The following is a 15,339-nucleotide window of genomic DNA, read 5'->3' on the forward strand; positions in this document are numbered from 1 at the left end:
AAGCGATTAATCAAAAATTTTAATAAACTTGAAAAAGACTGATTAGCATTGGAACAGAGACTGTTCTATTTTGCCTCACATAAGAATCGCCGTACTGGGACAGAACGAAGGTCCATCAACCCCAGTATCCTGTTTCCAACAGTGGCCAACCCAGGTCTCAAGTACCTAGATAGATCCCAAGTAGCAAAACAGATTCTATGCTGCTTATCCTAGGAATATGCAGTGGATTTTCCCCAAGCCATCTCAATAATGGCCTATGGAAATTATCCAAACATTTTTTAAACCCCGCTAAGCTAACTGATTTCACCACATTCTCTGGCAATGAATTCCAGAGTTTAAATACACATTGTGTGAAGAAATATTTTATCCGGTTTGTTTAAAATCTACTTCTTAGTAGCTTCATCGCATGCCCCCTAGTCCAAGTATTTTTGGAAAGAGTAAACAAGCGATTCACATCTACCCTTTCCACTCCACTCAGTATTTTATAGACCTCTATCATATCATATCATTCCTGAGCCGTCTCTACTCCTTCTCCAGCCTCTTTCTCTGAACACAAGATACTACAAAAGGGAGCTATGGAGCTCGTGGACAAGGAAACGTGGAGCTTGTAAATACTGCCAAAAGAATGTTATCAAAAAATTAAGGCCCCTATTGGCAAACATGCAAAGTCTGTAATGTGGAAAACCTGCTTTATTCAGTGTACAAACCATTTTGCTCTGTGGGAGCGCTGCACAAGTAATGAGTTTTCAGCGCTGAAAAAAAAAAAAAAAAAAAAAAACTTTGCACACCTTTGTGAATGGGGTCAAAACTGCGCCAAATGAGAGTTTAGCTGATATGAAAAGAAAGGTCGCATACCTTGTGAAATCCCCAGATTTTGGTTTCGGGTTCAATCTGAAAGAAAAAAAAAAAAACACACAGCCCAAAGTGACCATGAGACTCGACATGGGCCTAGCTCATCACACAATTATCACACACCTCCTTGAGCAAGCTCAAACATAAGCAGGAAGAGGCAGAAATGCCCACATGCCACCTACAATTCAAGAGCACCCAAAATAACATAAGAATATAAGAACATAAGCAATGCCTCTGCTGGGTCAGACCCGAGGTCCATCGCGCCCAGCAGTCCGCTCACGCGGCCCAACAGAGCAGACACACCAACTAGCCATTCCCCAAACAGACACATCTTATCTTATAAATAGCCAGCAATTATATAACTGGGCGATTAGGTGCTTAGATGCAGAACAATGAATGCATGTGACAAAATACCTTAACAAAATGTGCTCAACAAGCCCTGGTTGAAAGTCAGACTTCACCAATCAGGAGCTGCTTTGACACGCAGCTCCTGATTGGTGAAACCCGACTTTAGCACAGTCGGAGAATACCGTGAATGACCGGGGGAACACTGCAGTGGTATTAGAGAAGGGCAACAAAAATGATACACAGGATGGGACGACTTCCCTATGAGAAAAGGCAAAAGCGGCTAGGGCTCTTCAGCTTGGAGAAGAGACAGCTCAGGGATGACATGATACAGGTCTATAGAATACTGAGTGGAGTGGAAAGGGTAGATGTGAATGGCTTGTTTACTCTTTCCCAAAATACTAAGACTAAGGGGCAGATTTAAAACAAACCAGAGAAAATATTTCTTCACTCAATGTGTAATAAAATTCTGGAATTCGTTGCCAGAGATTATAGTGAAAGTGGTTAGCTTAGCAGGGTTTAAGAAAGGTTTGGATAATTTCCTAAAAGATTAGTCCATAAGCCATGATTGAGATGGCTTAGGGAAATCCACTGCTTATTCCTAGGGTGAGCAACATAAAATCTGTTTTACTTCTTGGGATCTTGCCAGGTACTTGTGATCTGGGTTGGCCACTGCTGGAAATAGGATACTGGGCTCGATGGACCTTTGGTCTGTCCCGGTATAGCAACTTTTATGTGAGCCAAGTATAGGACAATCAAGCTATTGTGACATCACTGATGAGGTTGGCTCTTAGGCATTGGTGGAATGAGGCATTATGACATCACAATCTCAGCTCTGGAATGTTGCTACTCTTTAGGTTTCTGCCAGGTTCTTGGGACCTGGGTTGGCCACTGTTGGAAGGTGGATACTGGGCTTGATGGACCTTCGGTTTGTCCCTTTATGGCAATTCTTATGTGAGCCAAGTATAACACAATCAAGCCATTGTGACATCACTGCTGAGGTTGGCTCTTAGGCATTGGTGGAATGAGGCCTTATGACATCACAATCTCAGCTCTGGAATGTTGCTACTCTTTGGGTTTCTGCCAGGTTCTTGGGACCTGGGTTGGCCACTGGTGGAAACAGGATAGTGGGCTTGATGGAGCTGAGGTCTGTCCCAGTATGGCAGGTCCTATGTTCTAATATATCTGGAAGTTATTATGTGGGTAAACAGAGGAAACCATCAGGACTGTACCAAATATTATTTTTTGGATTCAATTCAGCTCTGACTAGTTCACTGAATACAGGACATTATTTGTATTTAGCTGAGTCATAAAATACGCTGTTCAGAACAGCTGTAGCAACCATCGCCAAGGTCAGCTTGTTACCATCTTTTTAACCATTTGCAGATCAGTATATATTGCTATATGTAAAGCACTGAGATACAATGGATTGTGTTTATGGTGATTCTTTGCATACCGCGATTGCCTTTCTTTGCAGCAGAAATACTAAACAGAATACCAAGCGTTCGTTCGTCCGCATTATGTTAGAAAAAGTATAATATTTACGGCTAGAGATAAGACACAAGGGTTAAATATTAATCTAGCAAGTCAGAGAGATGAACGTGAAGCAGAGAGATCGCTGGGGAGCAGTAAAAGCACTTTTGCCCTGTCTCTAGACTAAGCTTCCAAAGCCTGGTTTATTTAACTAAATGAGTAAGCTGCGAGTTGAAATACAGCTGGTCCCTAAGTTTATGGCCTTCTGCTTACGGTGGTTAATCTCTGCCAGTCCTCTTAAGCAATCCGACGACTGAAACGATTTATAGTCTTGCCGCAAAGATCGTAAAGTATGGCGCGAAACCCTGCCCCTTGTCCGAGGAATACCATGAGCAATACCTGCACGCTCCCGCACTCCCTCGTGAAAAACAGCTCTTTGTCCGGTGCAGTTCAGCGGAAGCCTGGAAGAAGGGCACAGGGCCAATGTTTGTCCCGGTCCCCACCTCATCCCCACGGGCTTTGCACTCCCCACCCTCTCCCTGTCCCCGCGGACTCAGTTCTCATTTGCATAAGCCTCAAACACTTATGATTTTATATTTAAATCTTTTTATTAAAGTATAAAAAGGAACTTTATTCTGTACAATTGTTCATAAATCACAAACAGAGTCTTCCATTTTGATCTGGTTTTGGTACAACTTTCCCTTAGATTCACGCGGCGGCCCCCAGGTCACAGACCAGCGCCCTAACTGAGACTAGCCCTACCTGCATATGTTCTGGTTCAGCAGGAACTTGTCTAACTTTGTCTTGAATCTCTGGAGGGTGTTTTCCCCTACGACAGACTCCAGAAGAGCGTTCTAGTTCTCTACCACTCTCGGGGTGAAGAAGAACTTCCTTATGTTTGTACGAAATCTATCCCCTTTTAACTTTAGAAAGTGCCCTCTCGTTCTTCCTATTTTGGAGAGGGTGAACAACCTGTCCATATCTACTAAGTCTATTCCCTTAAGTACTTTGAATGTTTCGATCATGTCCCCTCTCAATCTCCTCTGTTCGAGGGAGAAAAGCCCAGTTTCTCTAATCTTTTACTGTACGGGAACTCCTCCAACCCCTTAACCATCTTAGTCGCTCTTCTCTGGACCCTTTTGAGTAGTACCGTGTCTACACTTCTCCTTCCGTATTCGCTGTGATAGGGGATTAACAGACCCACAAATACAGAAAAACTATGAATAACTTTTTCAGATGTTATTCGCTGTTTTCTATTAAAAACCATTGTGAATATGGTGAAACCGCAAATAACATGGTGGGAGACCTGGCCTGTTCCTGAAGGAAAGGCAAAACGCGGTGACGAAAGTGTTGGGAATCAGCGAATTTCTCCATAAACGCTTGGAATCAGTGATTTCTCTATGCACGCTGACGTAATTTTTTTATGGGGGGGAGGAGCCAGCAAGCTAAAAACCGCGAATAATTGAAACCGCGATTGCTGAAACCGCGAATACGGAAGGAGAAGTGTACTCGTGCCCGAGTTTAAAAAGTCAAATTGATAAAGATAAACATGGCATTCTAATTAACACTCAGAAGAATCATTGGCGCAGTAATGGGGGTTGGGGAGGGACCACCATGGGCGCCTTCACCCCTCTTCCTTTCCGCCCCACCTCTTCCCGCTCCTCCCCCCGCCGTGCGCACGCCCCCTTCCTTTTCTTCGTACCTCTAATTGTTCACTGCTGCGAGCGACAATTTCAACGTGTGCCTCGTGACCGCGCTGGCTCCCGCCGACGTCACTTCCTGGTGCCGCGCATAGGAAATAATGAGAGGGAGAGCTGACGCGGTCACGCGGAGCCCGTTGATGTTCTTGCATGTGTGGTGAACTAGAGGTATGGGGAAGGGACGGGGGTGCGTGTGCATAGCAGGGGGGTCGGGGAAGGACACCACTGCCCCACCACTGAGAATAATGCCTAGATTCCATCGTCCTCTTTGCCCTTGTCCAGTTCTTTCTATAGATCAGGAGAGAGGTTAAACCTCTGCCTGAATATTTTGGGAATTCTTTAAAAGTTTGGCCTTTGACGGTATAAAATAAGAGTGTTATGGGATCCTTTTGCATGGAAACGCCTCCGGGCAGGAGATTACAGCTGCAAACGGACAGGCCTTAGCTCTTTTTTTTTTTTTGAAAATCATTTTTATTAAGGAGTCAACAAGAGAGACAAGCAAATACAATATGAATACAGTCAAACAGCAGCAGCCAGAAAAAGTAAACAACCAGTATCAACGAGAGATAGAATATATCAGGAAACCGCAAAGCTGTCCTAAATAGGAAAGCAGAGACAGCCTCTCTCCCATATCGGCTCCTCACATGTTCAATGTTAAATCATAACACACCCTTCCCCCCCTCCCGTTCAAGCTCCCAATACAACACAACCCATACAAACCAACATGCACCCTCCAGTCACATCACATGCACACCCGCCCCTCCCTCCCCCCCCCCCTCTTCCGAGAGACCAGAGGCCACCTCAGGAACACCTTCCATAAGGCCGTGTAGGCCAACACCTCAGGATTAGCTGAGTGAGCGTGGTAGCAAAGTTCAAAGCGGGCCAGCTCAGTCGTCTGGGTGATCCAGTAAGATAAAGGAACTGAGTCCAATAATGTAAAATAGCTCTTTTGACCGTCAGTAAAGTCAAATAAATAAATCGCGCTGATGCATTGTGAAACCCTGCTCTTCCAACAAAGCCTGATCCCCAAGAAGCAAGCTTCTAGAGTCCCACTCAATGTCGCGCAGCAAAACCAATCGAAGCTGCGCAAAGGAGGAATTCCATATGGACAGTTCAGGACATTCCAAGAAGGAATGCAGAAGGTTCCCGGGAGCCCCCCCGACATTTGATGCACAAAGATTCCTCCCACAGACCCATGCGGGCACCCTGTGCTCTAGTGCTATATGCCCTATGTAGAATTTTAAATTGAGTCTCCTGCCAAGCCGCCGATTTCACAAAAGCGTGTAAAGCATGAAACAGCTCCAGGCTATACTGGGCAGCAAGATGCCGGTTCCACCCATCTCGCAGAGCGGTCAATGGCCCGCTAGAAGCGGAGGATCGGACCACCTGATACCATGTCGAAAGTGTTTTGTCTACTCAATCATCGTAATGTCATGAATTATCTGTCCTTCACCTTGTAGACATAAGGATACAAGCCCTCTACTGCCACAAGTTCAAAAATAATGGCCCTTTGAATATTACGGCGTCTTTCATCCAAATATTTCAACACACTTGAAAAGTTCATTCCTCAGAAATCTATCTATCCATCTATCCTTCTTTGAAGTGAAAATTCTGGCTGTCAAAAGGGGAGAGAAAGAAAGAACACCATTATGGATAAGTAAGATCCTTGCTTCGCTATTGCCATGGTGATCCAGTGACAACCGGGTAAGCCAAGGCACTGGGAGATGAAGTGACGTACTCAGAAGTACGCAAGAATGAGTGGGAGGAAGAGATCTCAAGGGATTTAGTAAGTTACAGCTCAAAGCTCCAGCCACCAGACCACATCCTCTCGCGCTCCCTCTTGCACACCCCCTGTTCCTGCATTGCCAAAAGACCCTGAACAAAGTACAGAAAAGTCAGAGTACCGAGGCAATACTGCTGTCTCTCTCGTGCAAAAGTCTCCTGCACAATCCAGCGGCTTTGCAAATAGCTTTAGAGCACAGCTTGTTTCATTGAGGTTCTGCTCGCAGTGATTCTAACTTGAATCCTCTGTAACATAGCTCATAGATAGTATAATAATAATTATTATTATTTTATTCTTATATACCGCCATACCGAAAATGTTCTAGGCAGTTCACAACAAGGTGAGCTAATACATGGGATACAGATAAAATACAGATAGAACTTACAAGGAATTTGGCCTATTCATTTGCAGGTTAGAGTCGCTGGAGTTCAGGCCACTCAGGTTCGGGAGCAGAGCGCTGGAGGAGTCTGGGGAACTGTTTGCATTGGAAGAAGCCACCGACTCAGTGCTGGAGTTGATGCTGTTCATAGTCTCCACTGATGAAAAGAAAAAAACCCCAAAAACAACAGACACTTACAATAAAGCCGTCAAATTTTTATTTATTTCTTTATTCGGGGAGGGGGGTGAAGGAATAAGATTCAGTCAATATTGGGAAAAAAGGAGGCCAAGCTCTCTGCAACCCAGAAGAATTAATAAATAAAAGCTTGTCCTGTGTTCCAGGCCCCTGATTTGGGTTACCAGATGTCCTTTTGAGGACATGTCCGGGGATCTGGACGACTTTTCAAAACCCTGCACTTTGTCCGGGGTTTGAAAAGCTTCTCCAAATCGCGTCGGGCAGAAAAGAAAGTTTTTGCCCCTGTCCCGTGAGCCAAACAGAAGAAAAACTCACAGCGACAGAATTCATTCCAGCCCATCAAAAAGCGTTACAAATTTGCCGATTAGAAAAGCCCCTTAGCTGCGTGAAAATCCGGTGTCAGGTCAAAAGCGCGCCGGGACAAAGGTGCACCACGCGCCGCCGCACCGCTCTAAATTAGTTTTTAGGGCTCCGACGGGGGGGCTTGGGGGGGAACCCCCCCACTTTACTTAATAGACATCGCGCCGCGTTGTGGGGGCGTTGTGGGGGGGTTGTAACCCCCACATTTTACTGAAAACTTCACTTTTTCCCTGTTTTTAGGGAAAAAGTTCAGTTTACAGTAAAATGTGGAGGGTTACAACCCCCCAAACCCCCCATAACGCCGGCGCGATGTCTATTAAGTAAACTGGGGGGGGGGGGCTCCCCAACAAAACCCCCCGTCGGAGCCCCTAAAAACTGTAATTTAGAGCGGCGCGGCAGCACACGTTGCGCTCAATTGTCGGCGCGCGCTTTTGTCTTTCGCGCCGTTGTCTACGAACCGAAAATCCGGTCTCAGAAAAAAACATCACGCTGCTTGAGATATTCGTTTTTCTGGAGCTGGAGAAACGATGCACAAATCAAGTCCGACCGAGCTCGGTTTCAAGGCTAGGAGCCCCTTCGTCGGGGACCACCAGAATTCAGCCCAGCAGAGTCTGAAGAACGCTGCGTTGATGCCGCTGCTCCGTGACGCCTCCTGCAGCCTGACGAAGGGGCTCCTAGCCTTGAAACCGAGCTCGGTCGGACTCGATTTGTGCATCGTTTCTCCAGCTCCAGAAAAACGAATATCTTCGGCAGAGTGATGTTTTTTCTGAGACGTGGAGTTTTGGGCCTATGGCTTGTTTAAGCAATTGAGTGGGTCTTGGTACCCTCTTCTTCTGAGCTTATCACTTCATACTGAGGGCCCCCTTCTTTCACTATTAATATTTTTCAAAACTATTGTGGTATTTAGAGGTTGTGGGTTCAGAAAAGTTTTGCCCCACTCCTGTGGTCTCTCCCATTAAGCATTTATTTAATATACAATGCGTAGGCATTCACTTGAGATGAGATGTTAGCATGAATCTATAAGGCGTGTCCAAAACTTCTGCTCCTGTTGTTATAGCCTGGCCTGTTCCTTTCAGCATCTTTCCTAAACTGCTTGCCTACAAAGTACATGAAAGGGAAAAAGATAAACAATGCAGAGTACTCTTAACGATATAAAGTGATCCAGATTGACAGCAAATGTGCTCTCAAAACCAAGGCCAAGAAGCTCCATAAAGGAGAATGATGACTCTGCCCGCCAAACTGAAAGATATTTATGGGCTTATATTTTATGCTTCAGAATGAGAGGTGGGTAATGAGTTTGAAGCTGAAACTGCAGTTCACTTCTTCCCGTCCGGTATTTGTTCAGATTAGTTGAAAGAGTCTAAAACGTTGAACTAGACTACAGAACAGTCATGAAGCTATGACAAAGCCCAGTACAAAGAGTGTTGACCAAGGACAAAAACAAAGGAGAACAGAGTGCTGGCCAATTGGATGTAGAAATGAAAAACTTGATTGAGATACTCAACATGGCCATGCTTCGTCCTCAAGTTGCATGAGGGGTAACTCCTTATAACACACTAATGATTTCAACAGTAAGGTATCTCAATATAGTTTTTAATTTCTACATCTCTGCTGGGTGACCCATCAAAACCGCACTGGACAAAAACCGCACCGATAATCGCGTGCCGATGGTGACCCGTCATAACCGCGCCGACAATCCCGTGCAGGACTTATGCGCTGTGCCTTAAAACAGTTCCTGTTAGCGCTCTGAGGGGGGGGGGGTGACTTACAAGTGTTCACACTCCCCCCCACTACACTGAAAACTGCCGAATACCCCAAAAACAAAGGAAAACAGCTGTAATCCCTCCCCCACACTCCCTCCAACGGAAGCGCAAACACTTGTAAGTTTACTGGGGGTGTTCCCACACACACATCCCCCCCAGAGTGCTAATAGGAACTGTTTTAAGGCCACGCACATAAGTCCTGTGCATTTTTGTCCAGCACGCTTTAGTTACGGTACCCTCTGCTGTGGTAATACTTGTGGGGTTTGGGGGGGGGTTACAATCTTTTGCATTACCAGGGCTCGGTGTACTGATGAATGATTGGCTATGTTATGAACTATGCTATCTTGTAGAAGAGGAATGGGTTTGAAAAGGGACCGATATAGTGCAGCGGCGTGCAGTGAGGACTTTCACGGGATTCATTACATTCCCTTGATGTCTTCTATCCTGACAATACCTTTCATTCTAGGCGGTTTACAACAAGAAATTAGCCTAGGCATTCCCAGGGAGATTACAAGGTTGATAGCTATAGTGTGCATTGGGATCTGGGAATGGTCGATACGGTTTGGTTAGATCATTTGACAAATTTCTTGAATAGTATGGTTTTCAGTTCTTTCCTGAATGTTTTGTAGTTGGGCGTCGTGGTCAGCAGATTGGAGAGGTGGTGGTCTATTTTTGCTTCTCTGGTGGCTATTAGATCGTCATATATTTTTTTTGCTTTGCATGCCTTTGGGGGGTGGGTAAAGTGTGCTTGAGTTCTCCTTGGTCTGGATGTGTTTTTCCAGATTAGGCGGTCCATTTCCATTTAGGGCTTTGAATAGGGTGCAGTAGAATTTGTGTTGTATGCGTGCTTGTTCTGGGAGCCAGTGTGAGTCTTGGAAAGCTGAGGTAATGTGGTCGTATTTTTTAAGCGAGTATATTGGTCTTAGGGCTTTGTATTTTGGACTGTTTGCATTTGTTTTAGCATGTTGGCGGGGCATGACAGGTAAAGTACGTTACAGTAGTCCAGGAGTCCTAGGATTAGCCCTTGTACTATGAGTTTGAATTGTTCGTTTTTGAAGTATTTTCGAACTTTCCTTAAGTTGCGCATGGTTGCGAATGCCTTCTGAACCATTTTGCTGATTTGAAGTTGCATGGTACAGCCTTCGTTTATCCCCAGCTCTACAGTCTTACTTTTTTTAAATTTTTTTTGTTTACTTTTTGCTTGATCCACTTTGATTTGTTGAGTAGGCAGCCTGATCAACCAGTCAAACTGCATCAAACATAGAAACCTGATGGCAGATAAAGGCCAAATGGCCCATCCAGTCTGCCCATCTGTAGCATCCACTACCTCCTCCTTTCCCTATTGGCTAAGAGTTTTAACATTTGCATCTCCTCTTCCTATTGGCTAAGGTTCTATACAACAGAACTAAAATAAATTAGGTTGAGTGTAAGTAGAATTATCTAGGATGAGAGCAAGTAGGACAAATATAGTATACATTGGTAGAGCCATTTAGAATGCATGAAAATATAGATTAATGGTTAACCTATTTACGAGGGTGTAAATATAGCAAACTTACCCCTCCCCCCCCTCTTTTACAAAACTGCAATAGCGTTTTTTTAGCGCAGGCCGGCGTGCTGAATGCTCTACGTTGCTCCCGACGCTCATAGGCACTCTAAGAGCGCCGAGAACAGCGCAGAGCATTCAGTGCCCCGATTTGCGCTAAAAACCACTACCGTGGTTTTGTGAAAGGGGTGATTAGTTAGAATGGTTAACCGTAATCTTCTGTAAACATAGTATACATACGATACATACATATATAATAGTGTAATAATGCCAATGCCAACATGATACCCTAGCCTCGCTGGGAGGTCGACAACAATCACAGCGGAATCCATCTGAATCTGTATTTAAAATCCATTACAGATGTCTTTGAAAACTGCTCTGAATCGAGTCCCCAGGTATTAGTAGCATTATAGAACCTTCCAATAGAGAGAAAGCCTTAGTGCATATTGCTCAGGGCAGGTTACACATTCAGGAACGCTGACACTGTTTTATATTCTGGTTGAACCCGAAGCGACGGAGGGTGGTGTTAACATGCCCAAGATCATCACATCTGCATATTACAAGGACACGTTTTTATGGTTTTTAAGCAGTGCTTGTAGCAAAGAGAAACTCTCCACGGGGGCCTCCTTTTAAAGACAGAAACCTGGTCCGCACACGAGTCTGTGTCTGTTTCACGTACAAAGTGCCATCTGTGTGCCATCTGTAATCAGTAAATATTACCTAAAAACAATGAAAAATACCAGCATGCTATTCCCTGAGGGTTTCCTTCCGACACAGAACTGTGAACTTACAATGCTCTGCAGAGTGCAGCGTATGGAAGAGCGTCAACGGTCTCTCGCTGCACGAAGGGGGCTTTGAATCTGTACTTCTCTTACGAGACAAATGCAGCTGTGTCGTCTCTGGCACCACGTTAAACATCTGGAAAGAAAGAAAGTTCCATAAGGTCAGACGCCTATAAACTAGACTACGAGGGGGCTGCTGGAAGAAAGAAGAACCCACCTGTGTGTGTTTTGTACTCAATTATTTAACAGTAAATAATATTTTAGGGTCCAATGGAAAAAGAGATTCCTATGTACATACATTCTAGTCCCAGGCACCTGCTCTTCTTCATCCCTGTTTCTCGGTGTGACATTTGGGGAGAAATTCTATAACCAATGCCTAAATTTAGGCGTTGGTAGGCGTCCTGCCAATGGTCAGAAAAGACAGAGTTGAGCGCCTATCAACGCCTATATAAAAGGCAGCTGAACTGGCCGCTGGAATCGCGGCTAGGAAGCCGCTTTAGGTCATGGAATGCCAAAGTAGGCGTGGCCAACCCCCGAAGTGGCGTTAGGCAATCTAAAGTGGCTACCCAGCCACGAATCACGCCAAGATAGGTGGCTGAAATGTAGGCCTGGGAAACCCTGGCCTACATTTCAGCCGCCTATCTTTGCCTTCCCTCACTACGCCACCGACTGCCGTCAAGGAGAAATCCGTGTATCATATTAAACACACAAGGATTATTCAATACAAAACTGCTCTGCAATAAGATATGGAAATTTAATACATGAGCACGGAGAGATTTCAGGTACCAGAAACAGCCATTTTTAGAAGTGTTTTAGTTCTCCAGTTCAAATCCCAAGTAAGAGGCAGATTTCTATTTACATTTAATTAATGACTTCAATTGTTACCAGCCAACAAAGCTGTTTTAGCTTTCTTTTGTACTCAATAATGTAAAATATTTATTGGTGATGATTTAGCAAGATGGCTGTAATTATACTCACAGCTGACCACTTGGCCAACAGCACCGTCTCCATAATAATAATAAGTCTTCACCAATTATGAATCTAATAAGATCAATTGTGCATTTGGAACATTCCGTTGAGAGATTAATTCTAGGAATTAAAACAGCATCTTAACATACAGCGTGCACATTTCCTCTTCCAATAGTCTAAGAAGGAAATGCTAGGGTGACATACTCATTTTTCTGGCTTTATTTCTTATGCAATAATTTAGCTCATATGTCCCGTGAGCCTAGCATTCAGCAATTAGCTTGCCTCCTGCAGGTTATTATACAAATATTAAACCATAAACATATTTCATGTCATTTGGTATAATTTTGTGCAGTAAATGGCTGAACCCCAGTTGGCAAGAGCAGAGCGGAGGAGGATTTCTAGCGAGAACGGAGCGGGAGTGGCGTGAAAGAAAGCTGTTGCAGACATTCTTTTGTCAAGAAAGCACCAGAAACAGAAGCTCGAATAAAGGCTCAGCCAAGAAGATGCAGGTAGACCAAAGTGGAGACAATTCGCTCTACCTACCTTTCTATAGATTCGATTTTCCTTGAGCTACAGTAACAAAGTAAATGATGGCATGGTCAATCCAGTCTACTCAACAGTCACTACCATTACCAATTCATGATTAAACCAACAATTAACGACATTATTACTGATGGCAGTTCTCCCACAACAAAGATACTCACAGAATATAATATGAATGTCCTTGCCATTTTCAGGATATAGACTGGAGAAGTCTGCCCACATTGGCATTTCTTCATGAGTTGCTGTCTAAGCACCATTCTGGCCCATCATGGCACATCAACAGCCATAAGAACATTTAAATTTTGTTTTGATACCATCCCAGGAAAATGATCTAAGTGTCATCATTGAGGATACGCTGAAACCCTCTACTCATTCAGACATTCAAATACTTGAAGGATATTAACGTAGAACAAAATCTTTTCCAGAGAAAGGAAAATGCCAGAGGACATAATTTGAGGTTGAGGGGTGGTAGATTCAGGGGCAATGTTAGGAAATTCTACTTTACGGAGAGGGTAGTGGATGCCTGGAATGCGCTCCCAAGAGAGGTGGTGGAGAGGAAAACGGTGACGGAGTTCAAAGAAGCGTGGGATGAACACAGAGGATTTAGAATCAGAAAATAATATTAAATATTGAACTAGGCCAGTTACTGGGCAGACTTGTACGGTCTGTGTCTGTGTATGGCCGTTTGGAGGAGGATGGGCAGGGGAGGGCTTCAATGGCTGGGAGGGTGTAGATGGGCTGGAGTAAGTCTTAACAGAGATTTCGGCAGTTGGAACCCAAGCACAGTATCGGGTAAAGCTTTGGATTCTTGCCCAGAAATAGCTAAGAAGAAAAAATTAAAAAAAAAAAAAAATTTAAATTGAATCAGGTTGGGCAGACTGGATGGACCATTCAGGTCGTTATCTGCCGTCATCTACTATGTTACGTCTCCGAAAGCATATGGAATGTAAAGAATGATCAGGAAAGGAATGGAAAATAATGTTATAATGCCCTTTAATTGCTTTATGGTATGGCTGCACTTTGAATACTATATGCAATACTGGTGGCCATATCTCCAAAAAAGATATGGCAAACTTAGAAAAGGTACAGAGAAGGGCGACGAAAATGATAAAAGGGATAGAACAACTTCCCTATGAGGAAAGGCTAAAGCGGCTAGGGCTCTTCAGTTTGGAGAAGAGACAGCTCAGGGGTGATACGACAAAGGTTCATTAAATATTGAGTGGAATGGAAAGGTTAGATGTGAACCGCTTGTTTATTTTTCCAAAAATTCTAGGACTAGGGGGGCATGCGATGAAGCTACTAAGTAGTAGATGTAAAATAAACTGAAGAAATATTTCTTCACACAATGTGTAATTAAACATAGGCAGAAAGGAAATACAATTTTACTCTGCGCAAGGCCAAATTTGACACAATCAACAGCACTCCTGGAGCTTAGCTTAGAGAGTTTTTTTAAACTACATTTAACATAGGTACATCTATGTTGCATGGAGTACAAGTTTCAAGTTTCAAGTTTAATCAAAATTTGTTGAATCGCTTATTTAAATTTACTAAGCGATTTACAAAAACAAGAAAAATAATACAAATACAAGGTTAGTTAAACTTTAATACAATGTTAAAAAAAGAAAATAAAATAGAATAAAATTAAATTAAATTAAAATTATACAGACTAACGGACACATAAGGAAAGAAGGGTAAAATTACATATGTATAAAAAAAAATAAAAGGTATGAGGTAAAAAAAACATGAGGTAAGGGAAGGAAATAAGGAAAAAGATAGGATTAGGAAGGATTAGGGAAATTGTTTTCATACATTATATGCGTCCTTAAAAAGGAAACTTTTTAAGCTACTTTTAAACTGCTTTAAATCCTTTTCAGTTCTAAGATACAGGGGCAAGTTATTCCATAATTGGGGGGCTATGACAGAAAAAATATCAGTACGACGAGTTCCAATTATTTTTAGTGAAGGAACTGTTAAAAGATTTTGATTGGTTGATCTTAATGTGCGAGAGGTACAGTATGGGATAAGTAGTCTGTTAATAAATTGAGGTTCGTTTGTGCTCAAAGTTTTAAAAACTAAAAGTAGTATTTTAAAAGTAAAACGATCTGAACGTATGATCTAGAGACCAGCTAGCTTAGAAAAGCTCACATTGAAGGCAGTGATTATAAGACAACTCCAAAGACGGTAAAAACTTGATACACTGAGGCATTCAAGGTGAATGGCTCCCAGAAGGCTTTCAGCTTGATTCACAGTTTATTAGCGTTATTGATAATGCCATCTGAAATTTGGAAGACAGACTTGGAAACTCATTAACAATGGCCCACACTGATTTAACTTGGCTGATTGCATAGTCCTTGCGTGCCCGTACAGGGACCCTCAGAAGTCTTATAGCAGCTGCAATTCACAGACTGTCCTCAGAAGCATCAGCCCCCCTCTTTGATAAAAGATTCAAAACTCAAATATCGATTGAAAGATGTGCCCGAAGAACGTCACGCTCAGGATGGACATTGACTCCTCTAAGGTTTATCGGTTCTAGAAATTTCACATCCATCACTAATTATGCACTTTTCAGCTGATGTAACCGTGACTTCAAGGTCTTCTCAAACCTAGAATGATATTCACTTTGCTCAAAATTTAAACTGAGAAACTGCTTTC

The 15,339-nt window shown here is 43.3% G+C and overlaps 1 protein-coding gene across 6 annotated transcripts in view; it reads right to left on the reverse strand.

Annotated features, from left to right (window-relative positions):
- ARHGAP26 (Rho GTPase activating protein 26) overlaps positions 1-15,339 on the reverse strand; it is a 247,681-nt gene that overhangs the window by 25,166 nt on the left and 207,176 nt on the right. For 4 of the 6 annotated variants that reach the window (XM_033927266.1, XM_033927264.1, XM_033927270.1 and 1 more), the window contains exons 19-21: positions 11,185-11,311; positions 6,539-6,689; positions 856-891 (exon numbers count right to left, since the gene is read on the reverse strand). In XM_033927266.1, the coding sequence (XP_033783157.1) occupies positions 856-891; positions 6,539-6,689; positions 11,185-11,311 (314 nt within the window). The remainder of the gene's footprint in view (positions 1-855; positions 892-6,538; positions 6,690-11,184; positions 11,312-15,339) is intronic. The other 2 variants (XM_033927267.1, XM_033927265.1) reach the window with 1 other exon arrangement.

Source organism: Geotrypetes seraphini, chromosome 18 (assembly GCF_902459505.1).
Source record: "Geotrypetes seraphini chromosome 18, aGeoSer1.1, whole genome shotgun sequence".
Taxonomy (NCBI): Eukaryota; Metazoa; Chordata; class Amphibia; order Gymnophiona; family Dermophiidae; genus Geotrypetes; species Geotrypetes seraphini.